Source organism: Lycium ferocissimum, chromosome 1, assembly GCF_029784015.1.
Source record: "Lycium ferocissimum isolate CSIRO_LF1 chromosome 1, AGI_CSIRO_Lferr_CH_V1, whole genome shotgun sequence".
Taxonomy (NCBI): domain Eukaryota; kingdom Viridiplantae; phylum Streptophyta; class Magnoliopsida; order Solanales; family Solanaceae; genus Lycium; species Lycium ferocissimum.
The window spans coordinates 64,194,106-64,206,896 of record NC_081342.1 but is presented as its reverse complement, the minus strand read 5'-3'; the positions used below and the strand labels follow the sequence as shown (position 1 = coordinate 64,206,896).

The following is a 12,791-nucleotide window of genomic DNA, read 5'->3' as shown; positions in this document are numbered from 1 at the left end:
CGGGGGGTTCGGGGGGGGATTTAAATGAAGCGGGGGAAGAGGAGCGCGTGGGGTTTTGGGGGGGGGGGGTGCTTATTTTTATTTTATTTTTTAATTTATAATAATATATATAGATGTCAGCGGATCCATTTTTTTGTGTTCTTCACTCTCTTAATTATTTTTTTGTTAATTTTTTTATCACATCAGCATTTGGGGTTATATTTAATTAAGATAAAAATTATTAAGAGGAGTATATAATTAAAAGTTAAATTTAGTTGTTAAAGTGAATTTTCATACCAAATTCAGAAGCGAAATGATGTCTTCTTTTCCAAAAAAATTGATAAATTTGATAATCCATCTTCTTGGTTCAATCAAAATTTCAACTTGGTTTGATAAACAAAGATATCTTCGCAAATAGAAGTCGGCGTAGAATATCTTTGCCTAGAAATTATTGCTAGCAGACAACGTGTAAGAAGTCTTTAATGTCATTTTAGTAGGTCAAACAAGTCGGCTTGCTGGCATGTGATCTGTTGGTGGCCAATCAATATCAACAAACAACAAAAAGATTTTTGCAATTTTCTAAAACATATATAGACATTGTTATGACTATAAAATCATGAATGTGAATTTTAAAATGGGAAAAAATACCCTCTATTTTTTGAAAAAAAAGGTAAAAATATAAATTTATTTTCAAAATACCCTCATCCTTTAAAGTTTTCAAATATCTCAGCTTTTTGGCGGAAATTATCTCCCAAAATAATTAAAATTATTTTTTAAACCCCTTTCATCATTTAAACCCGATCTAACTAAATAATTACCCATAAGATCCCCTTATTCCCCCAATACGTGGTTTGAAGTTTGAGGAATTAGGGAATAAGGAGATCTTGTGGGTTATTATTTAGTTGAGTTGGGTTTAAATGATGGAAATGTTTAAAAAATGATTTCTGATTATTTTGGGATAATTTCCGTCAAGACAAGTATATATATTTAAAAACTTTAAAGATGAGAGGAGTATTTTTGGACCCAAAATAAATTTAAGATATTTTTAACCCCTTTTTCAAAGTAGAGGGATATTTTTGACTCTTTTCCCTTTTAAAATTAATTATTCTCAACATAAAAGATATCGTCCTTTCTTCAACGTACTATTAAAAGAAATGGGTCACTTGGGATCTTATTCATTTGTAGATGGATCTTCGATAGAAGCAGGTCCAGAGAGAAGTTATGAGCACTACATTTATGCCTAACTTCCAACAGGATAGGGGATAGTAATTACTCTCTCCCTTCATTTTTACTTATCTTTAATTATATATATTTATTAAAAAATAATAAATAAAATACATAATTTATTAATATATTCATATTAATTGATGTATACTTTTATTAAATTTGAAAAATAATTTAAAGTAAGTATTTAATAATTAATATTATGAATAAAATAAAATAATTTTTTTTTTAATATGCTAAAAGTAAAAAATTATTTTTAAGAATAAGTAAAAGTGAACGGAATGAATGGTTCAAGCAAAAGGTTCCCTGTTAGACGTTTCCTCCTAGTTTCCAAGCAAAAAGTCCCTGTTTAGACTTTTCAAAACCAAAAAGCAAAAAAGAATTGCAGCACGTTCTTGACTTTTCATTCTACCTTCCATTGTTCCTCCCTCCATCACTAGAGAGAACACCAAGTTCATCAAAGCAAAGGAAGTGATGGTCGGTTTTGAAACAGAGACTGAAATGCTGATAGAGCAACTTGTGACAGGACCTCGGGAATTAGATGTGATCTCAATTTTTGGAATGCCAGGACTAGGCAAAACAACTTTGGCTAAGAAATTGTATGATCATGAAGCAATTTCCAATCGCTTCGATATTCACATGTGGTGTTGTTCTTCCCAATCTTATGATAATAGAGCTCTCTTGTTTCAATTATTGGGTCATATTTCTGAGCTTGATGATAGTACCAAAAAAATGAGTAATGATGAACTAGCTGAGAAGCTATACAAACATTTGAAGAGAAAGAGGTACCTTGTTGTTGTGGATGACGTGTGGAGTTCTGAGGCATGGGATGATATAAAGAGACCTTTTCCAGATGATGATAAGGGAAGTAGGATTATTTTGACAACCAGACTTGAATCGATCGCTTCATATGCCATGATCTCATCGAGTCCTCATCACCTTCGTTTGTTCACAGAAGAAGAGAGCTGGATGTTACTGAAGGAGAAGGTATTTAGAGAAGGTGATTCTCCCCAAGAACTCGAGGGGATAGGTAAGCAAATAGCGATAAAGTGTGGAGGATTACCCCTAGCAGTTGTATTGGTAGCTGGTCTTCTTGCAAAACACGATCACAAGGAAGTAATTTACTGGGAAGAAGTAGCTGAAAGTTTGAAATCAGAAATGAAAGATTACATGGACATAGTTGAACCGAGTTACAAGGACTTACCCATTCATTTGCAAAAATGCTTTCTCTACTTTGCTTCATTTCTGGAGGACCAGAAAGTTCCAGTCAAAAAACTGATAAGACTATGGATCGCGGAAAATTTTGTTGAAACCTGTACTACATCGAGCAGCTTAGAGTTGGTTGCGATGGATTATTTGATTGATTTAATTAGCAGGAACCTAGTAATGGTAGCAAAAACAGATTCCTTAGGGGAGGTCAAAGCCGTCCATATTCATGATTTAATACACGAATTCAGTCGGATGAAAGCTAAAAGTGGAAACTTTTTGCTGAGGATACATAATCAGTTGTAAGTGAAATCAATTTAGAGATGTTTCTAGCTTATTGTTGTTTATTATGATGATTAATTAATGCCTCTGACACTTACTCTCCTTCTTGAACCAGTGTGATTATATTTCCATCTTCCCAAGGGAGGTCTGGACTTCTGAATATCGTAGAACCAACTATTGGAGTTAGTTCTGGAGAAAATATCACCACATTACGTTTCAGTCCCAGTGTAAATTCTCCTTTGGTTGATTTAGATTTGACTGGATCCTGGAAGCACCTGAGAGTATTAGATTTGAGTTCCGTAAACCTGTGTAAGACACTTGTATATGCATTACAATATCTGATTCATTTGAAGTATTTGGAGCTGCAGTATCCTGATTACATTCCGTATCAAATATGCAACCTAAAGGAGCTAGAGACATTTATAGTGACCGGAATCTATCGTAAAGACTGCATTCCAAATTCCATTTGGGATATGACAAGCTTGGAGACATCTGCATTTAACTTGTCTATATACGTGGCAACTATTAGAGGATCTTGACAACTTGAAAACATGTTCCGATCTGGTTATTAATTCTGGAGAGTATTACCAGAAATTTATGAAAAGATTACCCAGTCTTGAAAAGCTCAGCTGTCGATTATATAGAACCTCTTATAGAAATTTCTTTCCTGCTTTTGACTCTCTCAGACAACTCAAATCTCTCAAGATTGGTGTCTCTGAGCTTGTGCCAGCATTAGATCCTTATGGTTTTGAGGACTTTACGTACCCATCAAACCTCAAGAAATTAACTTTGGTAAATCTTAAGCTCCCCTGGAGTAAAATTTCAACCATTGGCAGATTGCCCAACCTTGAAGTTCTGAAATTAGAGCAACATGCTTTCAAAGGGAGACAATGGGACGTTAACGACGAGGACTTTCCTAACCTTAAAGTCTTGAAACTAATGGATCTAGGATTCTCAAAATGGACTGCATCTGATGACTCATATCCCAACCTACAACAAGTACTGATGCAAAGTTGTTGGAACCTAAAAGAAATTCCTGAAAGTTTCGGGAGCAAGTGTACAATGCAACTGATTGAGGTAAGATCATGTCCCTCTATTGAAAGCGCTGCCCTGGAAATTAAGGAAATGCAAATTGAGGAGATGGGAAATTCGGAATTCAAGGTCAATATTTGGAAGTGGAAATCACAAATCTTCAACGAAAGGGTTGTTTAGTTCGGTTTCTTTGTCTTGTATGGTATGCAAGGTCCTCCTTTAATTGGCTTGATCTGAGAGTTCAATCCCTACCATTAGGTTGTCTAATACAAGAGTTTTCCTTATAATAAGACAGACTCCTCAAGCTCAGATATATAGAGGTATGGATCACTTCTTTTTTTGTTTTTGTTTTTTTGGCTGCTATTGTTTTTGTTTCTGGCTGACTAGTAACATACATCCATGATATTATATAAAGATGTGGATCACCGGTCTTTCTCTTTTCATTTGCCCTTTCCAGATTTTGTTTTAGTTCAGTTGATGCTGTCTTTATCTTTAACTACTCATTGTCCTGAGTAGATGTTTTGTGAATGAAAGAGCGAGAAGAAGGGGAGATAGATCAAGTGTCATTTCAACACTTAATGTGCTATTATTATGGGTGAAAATGATTATCACCCGGAACTTTAAAAAAAAAATTAAACTCTCCCTCTATGAATAATACACATTCTTCCCTTTTATACTATGCAATATCTATTTTATCCCTAATATTTTCAATCCTTCATCTGTGTATGAAACTTAAATATATCCGTCCTAGAGAATTTTTTCGATATTGTAATCTTCTTATTAATGATTGTGATAGCTTTTTATAAAATTGGTGCTTAAAGAGATTACTTAGAACATTACTTCATGTACGTGGGGAAGTTAGCCCATAAAAAGAATTGAGTCTATAATAAAAATCCATTGTTCCTAACAACTTTTTATTTGTCTCTATTTCTTATCCATCTTTTCTACACACACACAAAAAATAAAAAATAAAAAATAAATAACTTGTCCAAATTGAAATTAAATTTTCTGAAAAAGGAATTCAATTGGTCCATACTATCAACTTTCAACCCCAATAATTTTAATATATAAGAGATTGCTTTCAAAACGGGACCAAAATCAACTACTTGACTCATTTAGTATTTAGTAATGTGTTGTTTGTTCACTTCTCAATCATTATTCTTCAATTGGTCTGGAAAGAAAATTGTCCATAAGTTTCTCTATATGTGTGTCAAAGTCATTATCAAATACAGAATAAAAATTATGAGGGGTAATTGATGTTAGGTATGGTTGGTTTTAAATATAAGTCATTTTCTTCCATCTACTCTCCTTTATTTATTTTCTTCTTGCAAGCAATCATGTTTTCTTTATTAGTTAATGCAATCAAAGGTGGATCCATAATTTAAATTTAATGGGGTCATATTTTAAGGTTTTCAGTATTAAATTCATTGTACTGTTAGAATTATGAGTTCAAATATAATATTTGTTGAGATTTTAACAAGTTATTTTTAAATATTATATAAAATTTATTTTTTTAACCTAGGTATTTAACTTTTTTTATTTAAGTTCATATTATAAGTAGAATAATCCTTTTATAAATTTATCACAAAATCTAATGTTACTTTTATGATTGATATTTTATTATTACATGCATGTGTGTGTGGATATGTATATTTAAGTTTCAGTTCTCTCTTATTCTCTATTGTCAACAGTGTTTTCAGAGGCATTTTCGAGGCGAGTCTCGGGGCGGAGCGTACCAAAAACGCTCCGGGGCGTAAGTCCCGGACGTTAAATTTGATTTTTATTATTTTAAAAGTCTTTTTTTTCATAAATTATGATTTTTATTATTGGTATAATGATATTTGTACTTTATGTTATTATGTTGTAGTGATTCTTACTAAATTATATATATATATATGTATATATATGTATGTATGTATATATATGTATATATATATGTATATATATATTATGTATATAAAACTCTCATAGAAAATAGCATTGCCATAAATAGTTTCTTTCAGATGATTATGCCTGAAATTAATATAATAGAGATTCCATAACACTATTTTCTTGAAGCAACATTATCCATTTTTTGTCATTGCTCCTACACTTTTTCCCTTCCCCTTCTATGAATATGTAAATAAAAGTCAGTGCAAATATTAGTTGAGGTCAGGAAGGACAAATATCATTTTTTGAGTTTACCTTTCTCAAATAATATTTATAATAACTTGTTTTATATTATCGGTGATTTATTTGCAGAATTTTAATGAAAACTTTACTTTTGCTTATTTTTTAGTAATCTATACTATATTAAAAGCACGAAGGGTCTTAGAAATGTCGATTGAACTTTTTGCCCTTCATTAAAAGACTCTACAATAGATAAAATTGTCATTTACTACTTTCCTCAAATTATTATTTATTAATTTTACCTTGTAAAAATATACCTTCTCACAATTAATACTTACCAAAATTAATACGTGTATGTAAGAAATTCTATTTCATCTAGAATTCTACCTTTTTTGAGTTTTACTTTTATGACACAATCTTTTTATTTCCTTCTAAAATTAATTTAGGTTAATTATAGAGTCCAAGTAATAAAAGACCTTCGTTTACTAGGACATAAGTAGTATTCCTCTGTTTACAATATCTTGAATGAATTGTGATTCAACCGTGTGTAATCCATCGTATGCTTTGCTCACGATTAATTGATTGTATCTTTTCGTTTGCAATTTTATGTAGGGCCAACTACAAGCTACATTAAATTGGTGGGAGAGACTCCAACTGTGAGGTAGATGATGTGGTTCCTTTTACAGAAACTCTAATTCATGGGAGGTTGGACAAATTATGATTAGAAAAAAATAAGTTATTTGAAGTAGTTTTGACATATGATCAGAATTTTAGGTTGAAGATATATTGTTTCTTATGCATATTGACCTTACGATTTTTATTTCTAGAGAGACATTTATTTTGATCACATATTAGTATGTGTTTGACTTTTAATCAAGGAGATGGATATATAAGAATAAAATGACTTAATCTGTAGGTAAATTATGATTTTTGATGGTTACAAAAGGAAGTGGGTGGAAGCTTTCACTCCCTTGAAGAGGGAGCCAAAGGAGGCTCCGTACAGTGAGCTTCATCAAATTTCTCCTCTTTTTTTGTTTTGATATCAAAATTCATTTGTTTATGTTGTTTTATTGTAAAATTATGTAGGTACAGATGTTTAAGTAAATCAATAAATATGAATTCAAAGGAACAAAAGGTTAATTATTTGTATTACTCCAAATCAACAATTAAATATTTACACGAGGATGACTTTTAACTTTCCCTCCCTTGAAGAGGGAAGAGTTTTATCAAATTTCTCCTCTTTTTTTGTTTTGATATCAAAATTCATTTGTTTATGTTGTTTTATTGTAAAATTATGTAGGTACTGATGTTGTAAGTAAATCAACAAATATTAGTTCAAAGGAACAAAAGGTTAATTATTTGTATCCTCCAAACAAACACTTAAATATTTACACGAGGAGGGCTGTTAAATATTTACACGAGGAGGGCTGCTTTTAAAGTTTCTACATCAGTTGTAAGTCTTGAATCATACTCGAGTATTTGTTCCAGATAATTTTAATTCATTAATTTGCTTTGCAATTTGTTTTATTTGGTTTGTTCCATCTCTCTCTCTCTCTCTCTCTATATATATATATATATATATATATTTTTTTTTTTTTTTTTTTTATATCTCGAGTCATTTACTTTCTTCCGATATTGAAATTGTTGTATATTTATCTAAGTTTATTTATTTTCTAACAATGTGATTTTATTTATATGCATTCATCGACGTATTTAAGGTGGATGTGGCAATTATATTGATTTTTTTCCATGACAATTGAGCTTTTATTGAAAGCTGCGACTAATTTTTTCATGCTTGAATTGAAAAATTAAACACTTTATAGCCATGATTTTTTTTTAATACATTTTAACAAATGAAAGCTCTCAATATTCTTTTATATATTAAGTTATTTCATTACTAAATGAACGCAAATTATCAACGGAAAGTTACCCAGTAAAATTCGTCACTAATTTTATTTAGCGACGGATTAGTAACAAATTATCAAAAATTTCTTTTAGCGATAGATTAACAATGAAGATCGTAGCTAAGTTCAATATCTTTTCTGCAGTGTTTGTTGTCGAATGATGTACGCGCTTTGGTCACTCGCAAAGCGCGTAAGCCGAAACTAGTAAAATTATAAAAGTGAAGATACATGAGATATACGCAATTGGTTTGGTTTGGTGTTTAAAAAATCCGAACTAACCCGGTCCATGTATACCCCTACTTACAGTCATAATCGAACCAAAGTACATGTTCAGTTTTCTATTTAGTTTGATTTCGTTTATTTTTCCTTGAACGATTCTATATTTGATCTGTTTACGATAACAAAAATAGGGCTATCTGTTTTAAAATTTTAAAAAAAATAGAATTATTGTAATATTCAAAATCATGAAAGTTATAAGAGACATGCACAAACTTTGACCGCAAACGTGGTGAATATAGTCTTATACCAACAGGTTACTACTAAAGTAGAAACAAAACTATTCATGTTAAACTAAAGTAATAAAGCAATCTACTATAAGCTAAGTTCACTCGAATTCTTTTGGCAAAAAATTGACGATTATATTATAGGTTATCTCATAAATACAAGTTCCAAAATGTTACGGAATTAGCAGAAAATAAGCTTCTCCAACATGAAAAGGAAAAGATTTACCTAGCGTCGTAGTTGCCACTGACCAGAATATACCAAACAAATTTTTTTGTGGGAATTTCGGAAAGTTGATAAAATGATGAAGTGGTTTGAAGCTTTGGTGTTTACTTTTATATATAGGGTAGTAAAATATAAGTAAATGCCATGCATAAATGTTAAAAACCGGTGGAAGCTTAGAGGTCCAAACAATAAAACTTGGAATGTGAAAAGATGAATTAAATCCTCCACCAATTACCCATTCAATGTAGCTGTTTTTTTTAGTAATTATAATTATTAAGAAAATTTATTTATCCAAGGATTAAGTTGCTATTTATATTCCCTTTAATTGGCTGTAATGAAACATTCACTAAAGTTAAATCCACAATAGCGACATACCCAGTGAAATCCCACAATGTGGGGTCTGGAGAGGGAAAAAAGTACTTAGATATTACCCCTATCTCGGAAATAGGGAAGCTGTTTCCGAAAGACCCTCGGCTCAAGAGAAAACATGACGAGAAGAGGTCAAATAAGCACAAGTAGCTCAAACCAATATGAAAATGCAACTAATGAAAGCGAAAAAGCCCTGATAAAGCAGTCTGAGAAAAAGAAATAGTGGCTACCACAGATAAATAAGATAGTCGAAGTACAAGAAATAACATGTAGTAGCAAGAATCAAAGGACAATAATGTAACACCCTGTATATTAAAATAAAGGTTAGATTCATATCGTTTGAGTTTCAAAGGAAATTTGAAGGTTTGAACGTTTTGCGAAAGTGGCTGAGGGGCCTACTTCGGGCAACCATAACACCTTGATTCGTTGGGAATTTGGAAAAGGTTCCTTAATGAAAGTTATAGTACATAGAAATACCTTTCCATGCATATAAGGATCAGGCTAATCGGAGTCCGGTCAAGGAGATATGATCGTCTCAAAATGGCTATTAGAGGGGTGCTCAGATTCGATAGAATCGGCTAAGTTTTCGGTAGGTCTGTCTTCTATCCCGATTTAGTGAAAATCTGTTACGAATTTGAGAAAACATAACACATGGAAGTTTTAGCCCTTTGAAATATCTTTCCAACGGTATATTATGGAGGTCAACCAGACATCTCTACAAAAAGTTATCACCATTTTACTGAGAGCAGTCCGGGCTCACCAAAATCCTCGCGAGGTGAGGAAGGCAAACGAGGCGAGAAAGTCAAGCTCGCCAAAATCCTCGCCTTGGCCTCACTTTACTAGTTTGTGGCACCTCCATATGGCTTGGCGCATCTAAATTCTCGCCAAGCAAGGCCTAGGGACGAGCCAGAACTTGTATAAATACAACACTTAGCTTCTAAATATCAGTTTTTCATATTCTTCAAGCCATAGTACGAAGTTCTTCTCTCCCTACCTTTAGAATACACCAAGGTAAGTCTATTCCAACCATTACCAGTGAATTCTAACATGTGTTCTCATAATCTAACAATGAAATCATTGTTCTTAACATAGGGTTTTCAAGAAAACCCATTTAAAGGACTCAAAACTTAAACCTTGGAACTCTTCTTCCAAAATCATATTGTTAATTCAAGTTTGGAGCATTACCAGGTATTTAGGGTTACTATCTACGTGTGGGAATATCATTGTTCTTCCCCACGCCACATTCTTTCATGAAAGTATGAGATTATACAAAAACTAAGGTTCTAGATATGTTCAGGATAACCCTAAGTTTATTTACTATGATACACCATGTGTCTATGAATTGTTCTGTCACACCCCACCCTTGGTAAGGCGTGACTGGCACCCGGCACCCTACGACAACTGAGCGAATCAACTTATAACTTGCATCTTTCTTGTCTCGAATGGTAAAATATGGCTAAGGGCTAAATATGAACCTAATATCATGCATAAATATATGTGCAATGGGCTACGATGCCAACATAACTACCGACACAACATAACTAAGCTATACACATGAACTGTCTGCAAAGCCTCTATGAACATGAATGAAATATACAAGTCGGGACGACAGGGCCCCCGACATACCCTTAACACAATTCATATATATATATATATATATAGACTTAGACTCGGCAATGCTCCAGGAAGAAGTGGAGCCACCAAACGTAATTGGTACCTGAAGGCAGCCTACGGTAGAAGATCCTCGTCTCATCTATTTGCACCTGCGGGCATGAACGCAGCGTCCACAAGAAAGGACGTCAGTACGAACAATGTACTGAGTATGTAAGGCATGAATAGTGACATGATATAAAAACGAAGATAGCAAAAGATAAGGTGAGTAATTATACCTCGTACACTTTCTCAGACCTCTGTCACGTAAATTAACTTGTCGATAGGAAAAACATTTCATACACATCCATACACAATATACACACATTTGCGTTCACATACATTTACTATACATACATCTGTCATATCCGTACCCGGCCCTATCGGGACTCGGTGTTATCCGCACCCGGCCCTTTCGGGACTCGGTGTCATCCGTATCCGGTCCTTTCGGGACTCGGTGTCATCCGTACCCGGACTCGGTGTCATCTGTACCCGGCCCTTTCGGGACTCGGTGTCATCCGTACCTGGCTCTTTCGGGACTCGGTTTTATCCGTACCCGGCCCTTTCGGGACTCGGTGTCATCCCCAACTGATCAGTGGGAGTGCAATGCATACATACATACATACATATATAAAAAAAAAAAAAAATACATAAATGAAATCAGCATCATAATTAGCATTATCATTATCACCATATCATTTCTTGAAGGATCAACCATCATAAGATGAAATCGATAATGCCATGAGAGTATCGAGAACCATGAACTTAGATAGCATTAGAAATAGAATCGTCATCGCTATATCTCACCTCGAAAGAACAAGTATTATGAGGTGAGATGAATGCCAAAGAATAGTCTCAAGATCATGATACTTAATAATGCTTCGTTCCTCATGCCTCATAAGGACCATGAGATTCATAGACTTCTAGCATTTGTGAAAGCAAGGATATTATGGATATGGCACAAAGGTTTATAATAAAAGAATCATGCTTTTAGAAAGAAAGGGTTTAGCCTTAACATACCTTTCGGTTTCCTTGGTCACTTAACTTTTATTCTTCTAAGCCCGCAAATCTACACATAAACCATTCATACTCTCATTAGGCACGTTTTCACCCACTTGTCTCAAGCATTTAAATAAAATCCCTTTAGGATCTGTCGAAATTCGGGCACCATCTCCCCTGTTTATATGCCTAGCCCGAAATCATAATCCAGCAACCAACAACAATAACAACATCAACCACAATATTATCAATACCAATATATTCCATAAAACATCCCACACGATGTTTTTCAAGTTCCACAACTAACCAACTCATTATACGACTATTTAACAACTTTATATCCGTAAATAAACTGAAACTAACGTTAATAAGAAGATATTCATACCTTACTCCCGTTAATATTGTGATATCTTCATTTTCCCCCTTGAACTTGAGCCAAAACTCATCGCTATGCGATTTTATAATCATAACTATACGCTGTTCGGACTTAAATCCGGAGATTTCACTTAATTTGCTCTAAGATTGTATGGACGAAATTTAGGGGATTGTTCTAAAGAGTTTGGGATATTTTGAGAGGTGTTTGGATGAAAAATGAGGGGTAAAACCCCTTTTATAAGGTTCTAAAGTCGGTTCGGTATTGTAGCAGCTCGGCTACTGTAGCAGCTAAGTTACTGTAACGCGTGTTTCTGCTCTGTCAGCCTCCATAATTCTCTACTCCGATGTCGTATCGACGAGCGGTGTGTTGCGTTGGAAACTAGAATCGACTAACTTCATTTTAGGCTTTTGAAATACCTTAAAACTCCTAATATACTAGGAGATATACCCCTCCAAATTTGACTCAAAATTCTACCAATTTTCAAATTTTCGACAAACTTATTTTCTTCGATTTTCTTGGTCCCGGAACCTTCCGAAACTCTCCGTACATGATATTTATCATTAATCATACTTGATAATAGTCATGTCCTTTGGTTCTAAGGTTGTCCATGACTTACGAGATCGTAATTCATCCTTTACTCATACAATATACTTAATAATGCTTCGTTCCTCATAATCCAAAGTTGTTTTACTTAGCCATAGCTCAACATACTTACGTTCAAATTTAATAAGTGCTTCTCTGAAAGTACGGGGTGTAACATGTTCGTTATTGTATTCCTAAGCTACCTTTGCGGTAATTGGGAACCCTTACGTATTCCATGAACCCATGCCTAATTCCATGAGTTCCAAGTATTCAATACTTTATGAGTTTTAAAAGTATGAAACCTTCTATGTTTTCACACAAGCTTTACGATATGAACTCATGATTGTACTATA

At 33.5% G+C, this 12,791-nt stretch overlaps 1 protein-coding gene across 3 annotated transcripts; it reads left to right on the top strand.

Moving 5' to 3' along the window:
* Positions 1-1,231: 1,231 nt before the first annotated feature.
* LOC132057118 (putative late blight resistance protein homolog R1B-12) lies at positions 1,232-6,753 on the top strand. Of its 3 annotated transcripts, XM_059449585.1 has the most exons (4): positions 1,232-2,711; positions 2,807-4,043; positions 4,181-4,318; positions 6,445-6,753. In XM_059449585.1, exons 1-2 carry the CDS (start codon positions 1,678-1,680, stop codon positions 3,228-3,230), a joined length of 1,458 nt encoding a protein of 485 aa, XP_059305568.1. In that variant the 5' UTR covers positions 1,232-1,677; the 3' UTR covers positions 3,231-4,043; positions 4,181-4,318; positions 6,445-6,753. The 3 variants fall into 3 exon arrangements, with proteins under 3 accessions (XP_059305568.1, XP_059305562.1, XP_059305573.1); XM_059449579.1 differs by lacking the exon at positions 4,181-4,318; XM_059449590.1 differs by lacking the exons at positions 4,181-4,318; positions 6,445-6,753 and adding an exon at positions 5,415-5,590.
* Positions 6,754-12,791: the final 6,038 nt, after the last annotated feature.

Excerpts from the sequence above, each read along its gene's own strand:
- LOC132057118 (XM_059449579.1), top strand. The coding sequence starts at position 1,678 with ATGGTCGGTTTTGAAACAGAGACTGAAATGCTGATAGAGCAACTTGTG. Across the intron at positions 2,712-2,806 it reads CTGAGGATACATAATCAGTT|TGTGATTATATTTCCATCTT; the intron begins GTAAGTGAAATC and ends TTCTTGAACCAG.